This window comes from Oncorhynchus mykiss, chromosome 24, assembly GCF_013265735.2.
Source record: "Oncorhynchus mykiss isolate Arlee chromosome 24, USDA_OmykA_1.1, whole genome shotgun sequence".
NCBI lineage: Eukaryota > Metazoa > Chordata > Actinopteri > Salmoniformes > Salmonidae > Oncorhynchus > Oncorhynchus mykiss.
In genome coordinates this window covers 12,126,480-12,143,702 of record NC_048588.1, presented here as the reverse complement: position 1 = coordinate 12,143,702, position 17,223 = coordinate 12,126,480, and the positions used below count along the sequence as shown (strand labels likewise).

At 42.2% G+C, this 17,223-nt stretch overlaps 1 protein-coding gene across 1 annotated transcript in view; it reads right to left on the bottom strand.

Annotated features, from left to right (window-relative positions):
* Positions 1-733: 733 nt before the first annotated feature.
* The window catches only part of ubash3bb (ubiquitin associated and SH3 domain containing Bb), a 38,524-nt gene continuing 22,034 nt past the window's right edge, over positions 734-17,223 (bottom strand). The window contains exons 8-14 of the mRNA XM_021582276.2: positions 12,634-12,757; positions 12,325-12,447; positions 12,114-12,206; positions 7,044-7,188; positions 5,711-5,817; positions 3,650-3,759; positions 734-3,413 (exon numbers count right to left, since the gene is read on the bottom strand). Of these exons, the coding sequence (XP_021437951.2) occupies positions 3,276-3,413; positions 3,650-3,759; positions 5,711-5,817; positions 7,044-7,188; positions 12,114-12,206; positions 12,325-12,447; positions 12,634-12,757 (840 nt within the window). The 3' untranslated portion in view covers positions 734-3,275. The remainder of the gene's footprint in view (positions 3,414-3,649; positions 3,760-5,710; positions 5,818-7,043; positions 7,189-12,113; positions 12,207-12,324; positions 12,448-12,633; positions 12,758-17,223) is intronic.

Genomic DNA, 17,223 nt, shown 5'->3' with positions numbered 1-17,223 from the left:
GCCTGTATAACTACTTGTATGCATGATTACGTGTGTTGCTAGGTACATTATCAGTGGTGCTGACGACATAAATGCATCATCATCGGGTGTGATATGGTCACGTTTGCCTGCTAAATCAGACTGACGGCAGAACTCATTCTGGTTTAACCCGGCTTGGGTTGCTTAACCTGACTTAAAGAGATACGTCAGGATTTTAGCAATGAGGCCCTTTATCTACTTCCTCAGAGTCAGATTCATTTGTGGATACCATTATTATGTCCCTGTGTGCAGTTTGAAGGAAGTTGCTAACTAGCGTTAGAGCAATGACTGGAAGTCTATGGGTACATAGACTTCCAGTCATTGCGTTTCGCTAGTTAGCATTGTCTCACAAAACTACCTCTAACTTCCCTTATACTGACAGAGACATAAAAATGGCCAAAATCCTGAAGTATCCCTTTAAAGGTCTAACACAGCTTTTTTTTTTATCCTAGTATCGTTTAATTTCTGGGTAACAATTAAGTACCTTAATGTGATTGTTTTCAATTAAAACGGTCAAAAAGAAACTGCTTGGCAAAGAGCACTTTCTCAAACAAGAATTTAGCTAGGACTGTCTGGGAGTGATCTGAGTGGGGAGGGGAAAAGTGAAAACTAGCTGTTATTGTCAGAGAGGTTTGGAACTCTCTTCCTTATTGGTCTAATGTACCTCCTCTTGATGTCACCTGGCAGGCCAAAAATCCATCCCACCAAAAGCTCGAAAGATTAGATTTTTTTATTTATTTTACACAATATCACAGTATTCTATTCCTTTCAGTTTGTTATTTATGTCTACTTCCAGCATCCCTTCTAAGGATTTATTTGTTTTTAAATCACTTCAGGCAGGGATGTCATGCACCTATTATTTTAAATGGGGCACAAAGTACGTAATAATGGAGAATTTTGCAAACACCTGAAACATATTTTTCCTGCAATCTAGATCCATAATCATTATGCCTAATTCTATGTAAAAATATGTATATTTTCCTGCATAGGTTATCTAAGCATACCTCTTTACCTGTTAAATTATATGTGGGAGGGGGTACTCTTTGCCTGGTCCAGTAAGTGTGCCCCCTCCACAAAATACAGCTGACAGATCATTTTTATAAATACTTCTGATAAAACGTGCACTTAAAAATTAAGTTTAGTAATTAATTTAACATCTGAAACAAAAAAAAAAACAAATCTGAGGGGGCACGTGCCCCCTATGGGCATGACGCCTCTGCTAAAATAGATACTGTATGTAGTCAACTCCAAAGGTCTTACACCTACACCTAGTGGCTAAACCATAATAATACGTATTGAACAAACTGTTGAAGGAATTGTCCACCCCCCCAAAAAAGATAACAAAACAAAACAAAATAACCAGATTTTTTTATTTGATATGTAACTTCGACATATCTGAAAAAGTGATACTGTCAGTATCATATAGGGGTGGGGGGGGTGTTATTTGAAACAAAATTTGAAACAAAATTAAGAACCCACCTCAGAGATGCTCATATCTGAATATACAGGGAATACTGTATCATCTCCTCCTTCAATCAGTTTGTTTTCATTTCAATCTTTTGCACATCTTAGCCCAGTAGTCCTCTAAACTATAGCATTTTGGTGAAAAGTGTATTTCTTAAATTAACGTTAATATACATTTGGAAATATAATATTGGAGAAAATAAATTAACACAAATTGACAGAGATGGCTTCCTCCTCAGTTTTTAGATTTCCTGGGTTTCCTCAACAGTGCATGTAGGCTTGCTTTGCTCCTCACTGACACCTTTATCACAAATTTGTAATTGTACTTGTAAGTATCGTACTTGCATGTATCAATGGAAGAACAGCATCAGAGCATTGTTTAAGAGCCTCCTTAATAATCAATATTTGCAGAAAGATTAGAGCAGATAGATTTAGATGAGGCTAAACAAAAGCTGACTCAATGAGCAGAGAACATCTCTCTGACATCACCGAGACATCAAGAGAAATCAGGTTCAATCTTAAGAGGCACTCCACCAATTTCATGGCCCAATGAAATGCACATACTGTAAAAGGTCACAATGAAATCTACACCTGAGAAAAACATGTATTTCCCTACCATGGGACAGGTCTTTTTTATATGATATTTCACAACTGGAAGACTGAAAGATGTTTTCTAGTGCAGTGGTCAACAACTATTCTGCCATAAGACCTTACATTATGTAAAACAAACACATACAAGTTCCTAACTACCGGTTATTCGACCGGCCTCACCTGTGATTGTCAATAGGGCACTTTGTGCCATCGAGACTGTTTCAAACAAACTGGGTGACAAGCCACCCAGTGGAAAACATTTGACACATGTTGTCTTAAAGACGTCATTTTCTGGTGGCAAACTAGTTGTAAACCAGTTTTCTGGTTGTGAAGAAGTCATAAAAGCAGATTTCCAACTAGTCTCAGTTACAACCACATAAAGATGTCTTTTTTTATGACGAGCTCAAGATGTCCTAGTAAATATGTCATATGTTGGTTGTTATCTTGTCACATAACACATTACAACCAGGCAAAGACGTATTTTTCTGGTTACTACGTTAACACAAAGTTTTTCTACAACCAGTATACAACATGACCATAAAAGACATCGTACTGACCACACTGCAATGTGGATAAGTGGTTGTACGTACAGTATTCAAGAGAGCATGGATTAAGTTTAGCAGGTTTTTTCCCCCCCAACGAGATCAACTTTATACACGCAGAAAAACAGATTCCACACAGGGAGACATCTGTGAGATGACTTGCGGCTACAGTCAAGGGCTTTTGAGGATAACATTTGCCCTCGTCAACAGTTAATCTGCAAGCGGGACAAGGAATGCAATTGCTTTTCCAAACACAAACAATTCTGCTAATTTTTTTTAGGTCAATGTTCTCAACCTTATGACTCCCTTCTGGCACGCTGTTGACTCGGTGTCATATGTAATGGCCCATGTGCTTGCTGTAGCCAGCTGAGTGATAGCCTCCACAATCAACCAGGCCCTGAGACTTACGGTAGCCCTGCCCTCTCCAACTTCACTCTCTTCTCTCTCTGCTCTCACTAACAACAATACTGTCAAATTAGAAATGTCAACAATACTGTCAAATTAGAAATATCAACAATACTGTCAAATGACAATATGTACAGTGCAGTACATCCAGGTCCAACCACCCATTGACTCTGGTGGGGTCTCTCCCTGTTATTTGAGCAGAAACTTAAGCCTCGGGATGGGGCTGAGCAAGTCTGCTCTCCAGGGAAGCGGATGTCATTCCTGAAGGAGGGTCTCCTTCCAGTTGAAGCTGTGGTTGGGTCCATGTGTGAGGGGCAGGATGGGCGGGTCCACCAGCTGCCAGATCCCTGTGTCGCTCTGCTCCTCGCAGGAACAGAAACCCAGGTAGGGGATCTACAGGAGGGAAAGAGGCTCTCGTCAGCCGCAACAAAGGCAGTATGGGTGGAAAAGCAGGGGGAGAAAGAGAAAGACAGACAGAGAGAGAGAGACAGACAGAAACACAGGCAGAAACACAGGTGCAGAGAGACCGGCATAGAGTGAAAGTAAGAGGAAAAAAAGAGTGAGGGGGAAGACACAATGAGATCAAAAGAAAACATCACATTGAGCGAGTAAAATAAACTCCAGCTGACCTTCCTGACTACTTGGATGAAGTCCTTGGAGGTCTGGGGGCTGCGGCCCTGGAGCTGTCGGGTGCAGGCCTCCAGAGAGGAAGCGTGGGCAACAATCAGTATGTTGTTTCCTACAGAGTGGGAGATGAGGAAATGAGGGAACGGAAGAACAACACGGACCAAATGAATCCCAATGTTCATCCCACACATGATGTTTCTGTATCACATCTGGGTTAGAAAAGTATTTGTTTTCTTTCAAATACCGTGAGCGTTTGATTGAGCCTGTCTAGAGTGGAGTGGGAGATGAGAAGTGTTTGCACTTTTGGGATCCATTGTGGAATCCATTGATTCCATTGCGCCAGGCAAGCTCAATCGAGCACAGCTAAAGGATTTGAAAGATACAGTGAGGCAAAAAAGTATTTAGTCAGCCACCAATTGTGCAAGTTCTCCCACTTAAAAAGATGAGAGACGCTTGTAATTTTAATCATAGGCAGACAAAATGAGGAAAAAAAATCCAGAAAATCACATTGTAGGATTTTTTATGAATTTATTTGCAAATTATGGTGGAAAATAAGTATTTGGTCAATAACAAAAGTTTATCTCAATACTTTGTTTATACCCTTTGTTGGCAATGACAGAGGTCAAACGTTTTCTGTAAGTCTTCACAAGGTTTTCACACACTGTTGCTGGTATTTTGGCCCATTCCTCCATGCAGATCTCCTCTAGAGCAGTTATGTTTTGGGGCTGTTGCTGGGCAACACAGACTTTCAACTCCCTCCAAAGATTTTCTATGGGGTTGAGATCTGGAGACTGGCTAGGCCACTCCAGGACCTTGAAATGCTTCTTACGAAGCCACTCCTTCATTGCCCGGGCAGTGTGTTTGGGATCATTGTCATGCTGAAAGACCCAGCCACGTTTCATCTTCAATGCCCTTGCTGATGGAAGGAGGTTTTCACTCAAAATCTCACGATACATGGCCCTATTCATTCTTTCCTTTACACGGATCAGTCGTCCTGGTACCTTTGCAGAAAAACAGCCCCAAAGCATAATGTTTCCACCCCCATGCTTCACAGTATGTATGGTGTTCTTTGGATGCAACTCAGCATTCTTTGTCCTCCAAACACGATGAGTTGAGTTTTTACCAAAAAGTTATATTTTGGTTTCATCTGATCTTATGACATTCTCCCAATCTTCTTCTGGATCATCCAAATGCTCTCTAGCAAACTTCAACTTCAGACAAGCCTGGACATGTACTGGCTTAAGCAGGGGGACACGTCTGGCACTGCAGGATTTGAGTCCCTGGCGGCATGATGTGTTACTGATGGTAGGCTTTGTTACTTTGGTCCCAGCTCTCTGCAGGTCATTCACTAGGTCCTAGTGTGGTTCTGGGATTTTTGCTCACCGTTCTTGTGATCATTTTGACCCCACGGGGTGAGATCTTCCGTGGAGCCCCAGATCGAGGGAGATTATCAGTGGTCTTGTATGTCTTACATTTCCTAATAATTGCTCCCACAGTTGATTTCTTCAAACCAAGCTGCTTACCTATTGCAGATTCAGTCTTCCCAGCCTGGTGCAGGTCTACAATTTTGTTTCTGGTGTCCTTTGACAGCTCTTTGGTCTTGGCCATAGTGGAGTTTGGAGTGTGACTGTTTGAGGTTGTGGACAGGTGTCTTTTATACTGATAACAAGTTCAAACAGGTGCCATTAATACAGGTAACGAGTGGAGGACAGAGGAGCCTCTTAATAAAGAAGAAGTTACAGGTCTGTGAGAGCCAGAAATCTTGCTTGTTTGTAGGTGACCAATTACTTATTTTCCACCATAATTTGCAAATAAATTCATTAAAAATCCTACAATGTGAATTTCTGGATTTTTTATTCTCATTTTGTCTGTCATAGTTGAAGTGTACCTATGATGAACATTACAGGCCTCTCTCATCTTTTTAAGTGGGAGAACTTGCACAATTGGTGGCTGACTAAATAATTTTTTGCCCCACTGTAAGTACTAATTGAACCCAGGACTGTTATTTTTATTCACATCCCATCCAAAGCCACAGCAGTGACTGAACCCTGCGCCATAATTACCCATGTTTTTGCAGTCAGACAGAATGTCTTTGGTCACTTGGTAGCTCCGGCTCATGTACGTGTCATAGGACTCCGACACGCTAAGTTTGGTTATCGGTATGAGAGGTCTGTGGGAGGAAACAGTGAGAACATGTGAGACAGAGGTATGGCTGAAAAGGCTGTCCAGTAACAACCCTTAGCCCCTACCTTTACCACTTCATTTACATAGGTCAGAAGGAATTAAATAAGCATAGGCAATATTGTAGTAGCTCCATAATCTTCTATGATAGTCTTAATGGAATGTTGACCATATTATTTGTATATATCTGGTTTCTTTATAGCTGTGCCTAGGTCCAAGGCTATAGGGACTAGGGGTTGGGCCTAACTCTGCGTTTACACATAGAAGCGGCATCGTGCTGTGAAACATTGGAAGCCATTAATTTTCAGTGGGGTGAAAAGTACCCTATTGTCATATTTGAGTAAAAGTAAAGATACCTTAATAGAAAATGACTCAAGTAAAGTGAAAGTCACCCAGTAAAATACCAACTTGAATAAAAGTCGAAAAGTATTTGGTTTTATATGTACTTAAGTATCAAAAGAAAAAGGTATAAATCATTTACATTTCCTTAAATCAGACGGCAACATTTTTACAATTTTCTTTTTTTTAATGTACTCATAACCAGGGGCACGGCACACTCCAACACTCAGAACTTAAGTTACAAACGAAGCATGTGTTCAGTGAGTCCGCCAGATCAGATCAGAGGCAGTACGGATGACCAGGAATGTTCTCTTGAGAAGTGTGTGAATTAGACAATCTGTCTGTCCTGCTAAGCATTCAAAATGTAATGAGTACTTTTGGGTGTCAGAGAAAATGTATGGAGTCAAAAGTACATCACTTTCGTTCAGAATGTGTGAAGTAGAAGTAAAAGATGTCAAAAATATAAATAGTAAAGTACAGATACTCCAAAAATAACTTTCAAGTATTTTTACTTAAGTATTTTACACCACTGTTCATTTTAAATGTAAGGAAAGCAAAAGAAGCGGAGTGGGCGGGGGACTGTTGAGCGATGCAAGCACGGACGTGGAAGCTGAAAAGGGCAGGCAGAATTTTCTTCAAATCCTCGGTGATATCGCTATGCGAGTGACCAATCGAATCTCACCATAGCTTCCAACCCCTACTGGATTGGCTGACAATAGCTGTTGATACGTAGCACTACCTAGCATGCTTTCAAGCTTGTTAGCACCCACATGAGGGCGAGGCTAGCGTGGCTAGACGAGTGACGCTTGTTTAGTGTAAATGGCCAGTAAGATTACAGGTTGGAGGTGAACCAGGAAACAGTCTTTCCTGTATCACCTGTATGTTGTGTCAACAGTGAAGTGGGATGCAGCCAGGTCTGTGGGAGGGATCCAGGCAGGAAGAGAGCTCCCAGAGACCCACTTGGTCCACTCGAATAGCCCTGGCTCCACTCTGATCTTCAGCTTGCCATCCTGCTGCAGACCTGCAAGTGGAGACAGAGGCACATCAGCAAAAGAGGAAGACTGCAGTCTCTGCTACACACAAAAGCCCTGTCCAAAAACAACCCGTAGCACCCTAGCCCCTAGGCATTTTTGTAGATCTGAAAGCATTGGATTAATGTAAGCGATATGGAGACAATTTCCCTTAGCCTATCAGCAGTGGCGTATATTCATGGATGGAATCAGTAGGTGTGTCCAAACTCTTGACTGGTACTGTATATATAATAATAATTTACTAATATTTTTTATCTTTCAGCTCTCTGTGCTTCATAATTCTCCTTCAATTCACAAGAGGCTGAATGTATTTCACCGGAGAAAGCATCCGAGCGAGCGAAACATCGCCCTTCTGTCTCTGTATATGTGTAGGCCATTTATCTGATACTGTTTGATCCAAAACAGTATGACATTGTTGCCACCCATATAAAATAATATCCAATCAGCATTGAGCTAAACTGAGTGAGCTCAACTGTGAATGGTCCTGACGCACCAAAAAAAGTCTCAAGGGAAGCCAGTTTGGATTTGGCGTCAAATCACATTGAGAGCATACTCATTGACAGAAAAAAAATGAATTGTTGCATCTCGTTGTGTTGTTGTCCTCTGGTGGCAAGCTAGCTAGCTAGCTAAACATGTTTCCTTTCCTAAATTAGCCATGGATGGAGTTAGGGATTTGGACTTGTGGTTTTACTTAATTGTCTGTACTGGCCAATGATTATAACGGAAATTCTGATCCAACCATTCATTCATACATTGTCCCCTTGGCCTGAGGGGATGGAAGTTCAATATGTAGCTAGATGTAGAAGGTTTATGTTAACTAGCTAACGTTGCCCATGAAAGGAAGTTAGGCTAGCGAGTAAGCATTTTAGCCAGGTAGCCTTGGAAAAGAAAAAAGAAAACCGTGTACTGTAATAGACTGTTTCGTCAACATATTTTTTTATGTACCTTTATTTAACTAGGCAAGTCAGTTAAGAACAAATTCTTATTTTCAATGACGGCCTAGGAACAGTGTGTTAACTGCTTGTTCAGGGGTAGAACAACAGATTTGTACCTTGTCAGCTCGGGGGTTTGAACTTGCAACCTTCCGATTACTAGTCCAACGCTCTAACCACCACTCTTTTTTACTTGCACAAACATGCACACACACACACACACACACACACACACACACACACACACACACACACACACACACACACACACACACACACACACACACACACACACACACACACACACACACACACACACACACACACACACACACACACACACACACACACACACACACACAAATCAGAACCATGGACAGCCACATCATATTTAGCTTACGTTAATTGGACTATATTGTTTTTGGTCTCTTTTAGACTGTATTAGACTAACCATAGGTGATTTGATGATGTTGATATCTTGAAGTTGAAATGGTGCTGTTATAGTGGAGGCAGCTCGTGTTTTATTTGCGACTTGCGGTAACTCACCGTGGTTATAAATCAATAGTTGTTTAGTATTCTGAACATTTTGGAACATTAACTTGCTGTTGGTCACTGTTTGTTACATGCACTATGCCTTGTGGAGTCCGGTTTTGTGATGAAACAAAGGTGTAGTTGAATTTATTCTGCCACTGTGTCTTCTTATTGTCTGGGCCTTAGGCCTAAATATCACGGTGTTAAGGCATATGAACTAACCGGTTATAGAGCAAAGAACGCAATTATCACAACACATAGGTTTTAATACCCACGCACCGCTACTGCCCATCAGAAGGAAAGGGAAATACTACCATATTGACTAATGGTATCAAACCCCTCTCAGATCTACATACAGTAAGTGCATTTCTACCACTAAAGGGGCAATCCACGGTTGAAACAATAACAAAGTGTACTCCCTGCCACTGTTTCTGGGATGGGGCCGGAGAAAAGGTAACCATTTTCAAAGCTATGGACACAGGTATGGATGCAAGAACTGACCATCCATGATATAATATGATAGTTTTAACCATGTTTGTAGGCTATACAGTGTATGTTTACATTTACTTGTTTAGAAACATTGGAGTAAAAAAAACATATTTTGGTTCTGATGGGGTATGACAGTTGCTAAGCTTATGAAGCATTTATAAATTAGATTGTTTACATATAATTCCAATTCAGATTCACATCAACTTTATTATCCCATCATTATCCCGCCAAATTAATTTGGTCATGTGTTTAAAAAGACATAAAACATGAAAACACAGAAACTACACAAAATAATTCATTCAAAGTGCAATAGCTTCACATTTAAAGTGAAAGTGCAATATACTATATACTGGAGGGACAAACAGACTATCTATTATACAACCTAATGGCTGTTGGAATAAAATAGTCCCCATATCTATCTGTTTTAATTTTCTCTTGAAGAAGTCTCTTTCCTCTTGTCCGAATGCTGCTGTGACTGAGTTTTGAGTGAAGGGGATGAGTACCGTCCTATAAAATGCTTTCAACTTTTAGGAGGATGAGTTTTGTGTACATGTTGGTGGCTGATTCTTGATCTATACCAATTATCCTTCCCGCCGTCTTAATCAAGTGCTGAAGCTTGACTTGGTCTTGCACTCGCATGTTTCCGAACACACATATCAGACCAGAGTACAGCACACTCTGGACAGATTTATAGAACATTTGTAAGATACGGCGGTCAACATTAAACTGGTTCAGTTTGCATTAAAAAAATACACTATCTGTTGCAATTTCTTTATCTTTGCAAAGGCACAGTCATTGAATTTCAGTGTATTGTCAATTTAGATTCCCCATTTATTTTCGTAGGTGGTAGTGGAGTTTTGTTCCTTCTGAAATCAATTTCCATCTCTTTTGTTTTCTTAACATTTATTTCAAGAAAGTTATTTGCACACCACTGGACAAATCTTGCAGTTCCTCTAACAAAACCTTGAATAGAGGCTTGGTCTGGGTGGAGGAAACGCTCCACAGCGGTATCATCTGCATATTAAACAAATAAATGTGGGCTGCGTCAGAGGCTTGACAATCGTTTGTGTACTGATGGGTTCTGGCTAAACTTGGAATATTGTTAATTATCAGGTATCCTATTGAAATATTGAGTGCTATAGTCTAGAGTCTACACCAGAAGTTAATGGTTATCTGTAGGAGGAATGTTTATGGTGGAGGCAATTAAGCTTGGACTGTAATGAGTAAAGGAAGGGCAATCACATGTGGCAGACACTGATAAGGATGGAGATATGTGGTTTTGCGAGGAAGGGGGTCGAGGTCAGGTCAGGTCACATTAAGGGAGAAGGATCAGTTTATTGCCCGTATCACTTAACTTCCTGCCTAGCAATAAAGATTTCACGTTTAGAGAGGAGACTCCACCCAAATTGGGGTATATATACTATCGCTGGTGGAAACACATTTTTATCTGTTCAGCTGTTCGATCAATGGGGTGAATAAACTTGGTTGGAGCTTTCATAGTGTCCGTCAACTTCTTACTCTGATATTTAGAACCTAACAGTAGAGTGTGTACAGTATCGGTGAAAGCACGCAAACCTGAGGGGCTCCCGTATTCACCGTTCAAAATGTAGAGATGGCGGAGGTAAACTTCAATTGTTGAGTACGGTTCAAAAGGAAACTATTAATCCACTTAATCAGTAGAGAGTTGACACCCAAATTCACCAGCTTATCCACCAGTAGGTGGGGTTGGATGGTGTTAAACGCGCTACTGAAGTCAATGAATGCAATTTTGATTAGGCTATTTGTCTTTTCTAAATGTTGGTCGATATTGTTCAGCATGTCCAGTAACGCAGCATCAACACCCCAGCTGGACAGTTGGAACAACTTCTGGAACGGTAATGTGGTATCCGCTGCCTCTTACAGGTCATCGGCGCTGTCCGTCAGGGCCGCTCAGTCAGTGGACTCAAAACAGTCCTGGAGGCCTTCAGTAGTTTCAGGAGTCCAGCTTTAAAAAAAAAAAAACACGGTGCACCTGGCAACCTTGGTTAGCACGCACTGTGCCCGGCCCGCCACAGGAGTCGCTGGTGCACGATGAGACAAGGATATCCCTACCGGCCAAACCGTCTCTAAACCAGACGACGCTAGGCCAATTGCGCGTCGCCCCACAGACCTCCCGGTCACGGCCGGTTACGACAGAGCCTGGGCGCGAACCCAGAGTCTCTGGTGGCACAGCTGGCGCTGCAGTACAGCGCCCTTAACCACTGCACCACCCGGGAGGCCCTGGAGTCCAGCTTTTAATCTCCACCTTTTCAGCCTTCTCTCCCTGCAGACGCGCTTTGTAGACTGGCATGAGCTGAACCATGTTATAATCTCAACCCCCAAGATTGGGTAGTGCTTTGGAAAAATACGCACCTGGGATGTTACCTTAACAGACGTCCAGACAGGCTTCATTTGGGGTAGGACATGTCACATATTGCTGATATGATGGTAAATGTTCAGATATATTGCACACGTTACAGTCTCCCATGATTAGCTCCAATGCTTCAGGTGACTCTGTCTCAGCCTGCGATACAAGGTCATGAATCTAGTCGGCAGCTATTTGGATGTCAGCGGAGGACGCTATGTAAACAATAAATAATCAGACCTGATTTATTTCCTGTGGCAGGTCGTATGGCCGTAGGTTAAGAGCAATGAGTTCAATGTCTTTAGTGCAGACCTTGTGCTTAGTTGTAATGTGGGCAGGATTGCAGTACTTCGCAACTTTAAAACACTTTAAACAGAAAAACAAAAACAGGAAGAGACGAGCACAAATGACCGTGTCGCTGCAAGAACAGACGCCACAACACTCCAACCTCAGCCCCAAAATGGATGTAGCAACTGCACATTGCCCCTTTAAGTCTTCATCAAATGTTAGAGAGGATTGTGGATGTTTTAAAAAAATCCTAAATAGGATTTGTAGTGGCAAGTAGCTACAGGCTGGTTACCTTTGAGGATGTTCTGAGCAGTCTGGACACAGCGCAGAGAGGGCGAACAGTACACAAAGTCTATCACTGTGTTGCTCTCCAACAACGCCTCACCTGCAACACAGACAGACAGATAGACAGGGGAATAGATTGTTATCACGCTGCAATGAAACATGAGATATGGAATTGGGCAGATAACATAGCCTACTACTATGTGTTGACAACCACATACCCACTATTCGTGCTTGTGTGGAACCAAACACAGTGATGGGGGTGTCCATGTTGTAATCTCTGTGTCCTCCACTCCACATGGGCAGGCTGACTGGCATGTTCAGGTTAGTGCGCACATATCTACCTGTAGAACAGAACACCACAATCCAGCACACTACTGTTATGGTTTCAAAACCTACAAAGAAAACTGCTCTTTTATCTATCCTATCAAAAACATCAGATTCATCCAAACTCAAAATGTATGACTCCTTTGAAAGCACACTTGCTTTTAGGATTGCACCTCCAGTACCATTGGTCTGACTCTGCTCACCTTTGGAATCAGAGCACAGTGAAAGCCAGTGTTTCCCAAACACCACATCCATCCGCTCACCGTGCCGGCAGACAAACAGGGTCCGCTTGGGCAGCCGAGAGTGATTGCTGCTGACCCGAAGCACCTAAGAAACAATACAGTGAATTGGGGACTCAAATCCATAACATTTCCCAACATTTTCGAGAATTGATCAGTACACAAAGATTCCTTGATGCCCTTCCAGACTCCCTCTGCCTACCCAAGAACGTCAGAGGACAAAAATCAGTTAACCACCTATGCAGTTGCACCCCTAAAAACTAAAAACATTTCTCATAAGAAACTAGCTCCCTGGTATACAGAAAATACCCGAGCTCTGAAGCAAGATTCCAGAAAATTGGAACGGAAATGGCGCCATGCCAAACTGGAAGTCTTACGACTAGCTTGGAAAGACAGTACCGTGCAGTATCGAAGAGCCCTTACTGCTGCTCGATCATCCTATTTTTCCAACTTAATTGAGGAAAATAAGAACAATCTGAAATGTATTTTTGATACTGTCGCAACGCTAACTAAAAAGCAGCATTCCCCAAGTGAAGATGGCTTTCACTTCAGCAGTAATAAATTCATGAACTTCTTTGAGTAAAAGATCATGATTATTAGAAAGAAAATTACGGACTCCTCTTTAAATCTGCGTATTCCTTCAAAGCTCAGTTGTCCTGAGTCTGCACAACTCTGCCAGGACCTAGGATCAAGAGAGACACTCAAGTGTTTTAGTACTATATCTCTTGACACAATGATGCATACTGGACCCTATTCCAACTAAACTACTGAAAGAGCTGCTTCCTGTGCTTGGTCCTCCTATGTTGAACATAATAAACGGCTCTCTATCCACCGGATGTGTACCAGACTCACTAAAAGTGGCAGTAATAAAACCTCTCTTGAAAAAGCCAAACCTTGACCCAGAAAATATTTTAAAAACTATCGGCCTGTATTGAATCTTCCATTCCTCTCAAATTTTTTAGAAAAGGCTGTTGCACATCAACTCACTGCCTTCCTGAAGACAAACAATGTATACAAAATGCTTCAGTCTGGTTTTAGACCCCATCATAGCACTGAGACTGCACTTGTGAAGGTGGTAAAATACCTTTTAATGGCATTAGACCGAGGCTCTGCATCTGTCCTCGTGCTCCTAGACCTTAGTGCTGCTTTTGATACCATCGATCACCACATTCTTTTGGAGAGATTGGAAACCCAAATTAGTCTACACGGACAAGTTCTGGCCTGGTTTAGATCTTATCTGTCGGAAAGATATCAGTTTGTCTCTGTGAATGGTTTGTCCTCTGACAAATCAACTGTACATTTCGGTGATCCTCCTATTGTTTTCACTATATATTTTACTTCTTGGGGATGTCATTCGAAAACATAATGTTAACTTTCACTGCTATGCGGATGACACACAGCTGTACATTTCAATGAAACATGGTGAAGCCCCAAAATTGCCCTCGCTAGAAGCCTGTGTTTCAGACATAAGGAAGTGGATGGCTGCAACCTTTCTTACTTTTAAACTCGGACAAAACAGAGATGCTTGTTCTAGGTCCCAAGAAACAAAGAGATCTTCTGTTGAATCTGACAATTAATCTTAATGGTTGTACAGTCGTCTCAAATAAAACTGTGAAGGACCTCGGCGTTACTCTGGACCCTGATCTATCTTTTGATGAATATATCAAGACTGTTTCAAGGACAGCTTTTTTCCATCTACGTAACAATGCAAAAATCAGAAACTTTCTGTCCAAAAATGATGCAGAACAAATAAACAATGCTTTTGTTACTTCTAGGTTAGACTACTGCAATGCTCTGCTTTCCGGCTACCCGGATAAAGCACTAAATTAACTTCAGTTAGTGCTAAATACGGCTGCTAGAATCCTGACTAGAACCAAAAAATTTGATCATAGTACTCCAGTGCTAGCCTACCTACACTTGCTTCCTGTCAAGGCAAGGGCTGATTTCAAGGTTTTACTGCTAACCTACAAAGCATTACATGGGCTTGCTCCTACTTACAGTGCCTTGCGAAAGTATTCGGCCCCCTTGAACTTTGCGACCTTTTGCCACATTTCAGGCTTCAAACATAAAGATATAAAACTGTATTTTTTTGTGAAGAATCAACAACAAGTGGGACACAATCATGAAGTGGAACGACATTTATTGGATATTTCAAACTTTTTTAACAAATCAAAAACTGAAAAATTGGGCGTGCAAAATTATTCAGCCCCCTTAAGTTAATACTTTGTAGCGCCACCTTTTGCTGCGATTACAGCTGTATGTCGCTTGGGGTATGTCTCTATCAGTTTTGCACATCGAGAGACTGAAATGTTTTCCCATTCCTCCTTGCAAAACAGCTCGAGCTCAGTGAGGTTGGATGGAGAGCATTTGTGAACAGCAGTTTTCAGTTCTTTCCACAGATTCTCGATTGGATTCAGGTCTGGACTTTGACTTGGCCATTCTAACACCTGGATATGTTTATTTTTGAACCATTCCATTGTAGATTTTGCTTTATGTTTTGGATCATTGTCTTGTTGGAAGACAAATCTCCGTCCCAGTCTCAGGTCTTTTGCAGACTCCATCAGGTTTTCTTCCAGAATGGTCCTGTATTTGGCTCCATCCATCTTCCCATCAATTTTAACCATCTTCCCTGTCCCTGCTGAAGAAAAGCAGGCCCAAACCATGATGCTGCCACCACCATGTTTGACAGTGGGGATGGTGTGTTCAGGGTGATGAGCTGTGTTGCTTTCACGCCAAACATAACGTTTTGCATTGTTGCCAAAAAGTTCAATTTTGGTTTCATCTGACCAGAGCACCTTCTTCCACATGTTTGGTGTGTCTCCCAGGTGGCTTGTGGCAAACTTTAAACAACACTTTTTATGGATATCTTTAAGAAATGGCTTTCTTCTTGCCACTCTTCCATAAAGGCCAGATTTGTGCAATATACGACTGATTGTTGTCCTATGGACAGAGTCTCCCACCTCAGCTGTAGATCTCTGCAGTTCATCCAGAGTGATCATGGGCCTCTTGGCTGCATCTCTGATCAGTCTTCTCCTTGTATGAGCTGAAAGTTTAGAGGGACGGCCAGGTCTTGGTAGATTTGCAGTGGTCTGATACTCCTTCCATTTCAATATTATCGCTTGCACAGTGCTCCTTGGGATGTTTAAAGCTTGGGAAATCTTTTTGTATCCAAATCCGGCTTTAAACTTCTTCACAACAGTATCTCGGACCTGCCTGGTGTGTTCCTTGTTCTTCATGATGCTCTCTGCGCTTTTAACGGACCTCTGAGACTATCACAGTGCAGGTGCATTTATACGGAGACTTGATTACACACAGGTGGATTGTATTTATCATCATTAGTCATTTAGGTCAACATTGGATCATTCAGAGATCCTCACTGAACTTCTGGAGAGAGTTTGCTGCACTGAAAGTAAAGGGGCTGAATAATTTTGCACGCACAATTTTTCCGTTTTTGATTTGTTAAAAAAGTTTGAAATATCCAATAAATGTCGTTCCACTTCATGATTGTGTCCCACTTGTTGTTGATTCTTCACAAAAAAATACAGTTTTATATCTTTATGTTTGAAGCCTGAAATGTGGCAAAAGGTCGCAAAGTTCAAGGGGGCCGAATACTTTCGCAAGGCACTGTATCCCTCTGATTTGGTCCTGCCGTACATACCTACACGTACGCTACGGTCACAAGACGCAGGCCTCCTAATTGTCCCTAGAATTTCTAAGCAAACAGCTGGAGGCATGGCTTTCTCCAATATAGCTACATTTTAATGGAATGGTCTGCCTACCCATGTGAGAGATGCAAACTCGGTCTCAACCTTTAAGTCTTTACTGAAGACTCATCACCTCAGTGGGTCATATCATTGAGTGTAGTCTGGCCCAGGAGTGTGAATGTGAACGGAAAGGCTCTGGAGCAACGAACCGCCCTTGCTGTCTCTGCTTGGCCGGTTCCACTCTTTCCACTGGGATTCTCTGCCTCTAAACCTATTACAGGGGCTGAGTCACTGGCTTACTGGTGCTCTTTCATGCCGTCCCTAGGAGGGGTGCGTCACTTGAGTGGGTTGAGTCACTGATGTGATCTTCCTGTCTGGGTTGCCCCCCCCCCGTGGCGGAGATCTTTGTGGGCTATACTCGCCCCTGTCTCAGGATGGTAAGTTGGTGGTTGAAGATATCCCTCTAGTGGTGTGGGGGCTGTGCTTTGGCAAAGTGGGTGGGGTTATATCCTTCCTGTTTGGCCCTGTCCGGAGGTATCATCGGATGGGGCCACAGTGTCTCCTGACCCCTCCTGTCTCAGCCTCCAGTATTTATGCTGCAGTAGTTAATGTGTTGGGGGGCTAGGGTCAGTTTGTTATATCTGGAGTACTTCTCGAGTCTTATCCGGTGTCCTGTGTGAATTTAAGTATTCTCTCTTTCTTTCTCTCTCTCGGAGGACCTGAGCCCTAGGACCATGCCTCAGGACTACCTGGCATGATGACTCCTTGCTGTCCCCAGTCCTGGAAAAGCTGGCTAAGGGAATCGAGGTGAAGCTAGGCCTATTATTTGACCATGCTGGTCATTTATGAA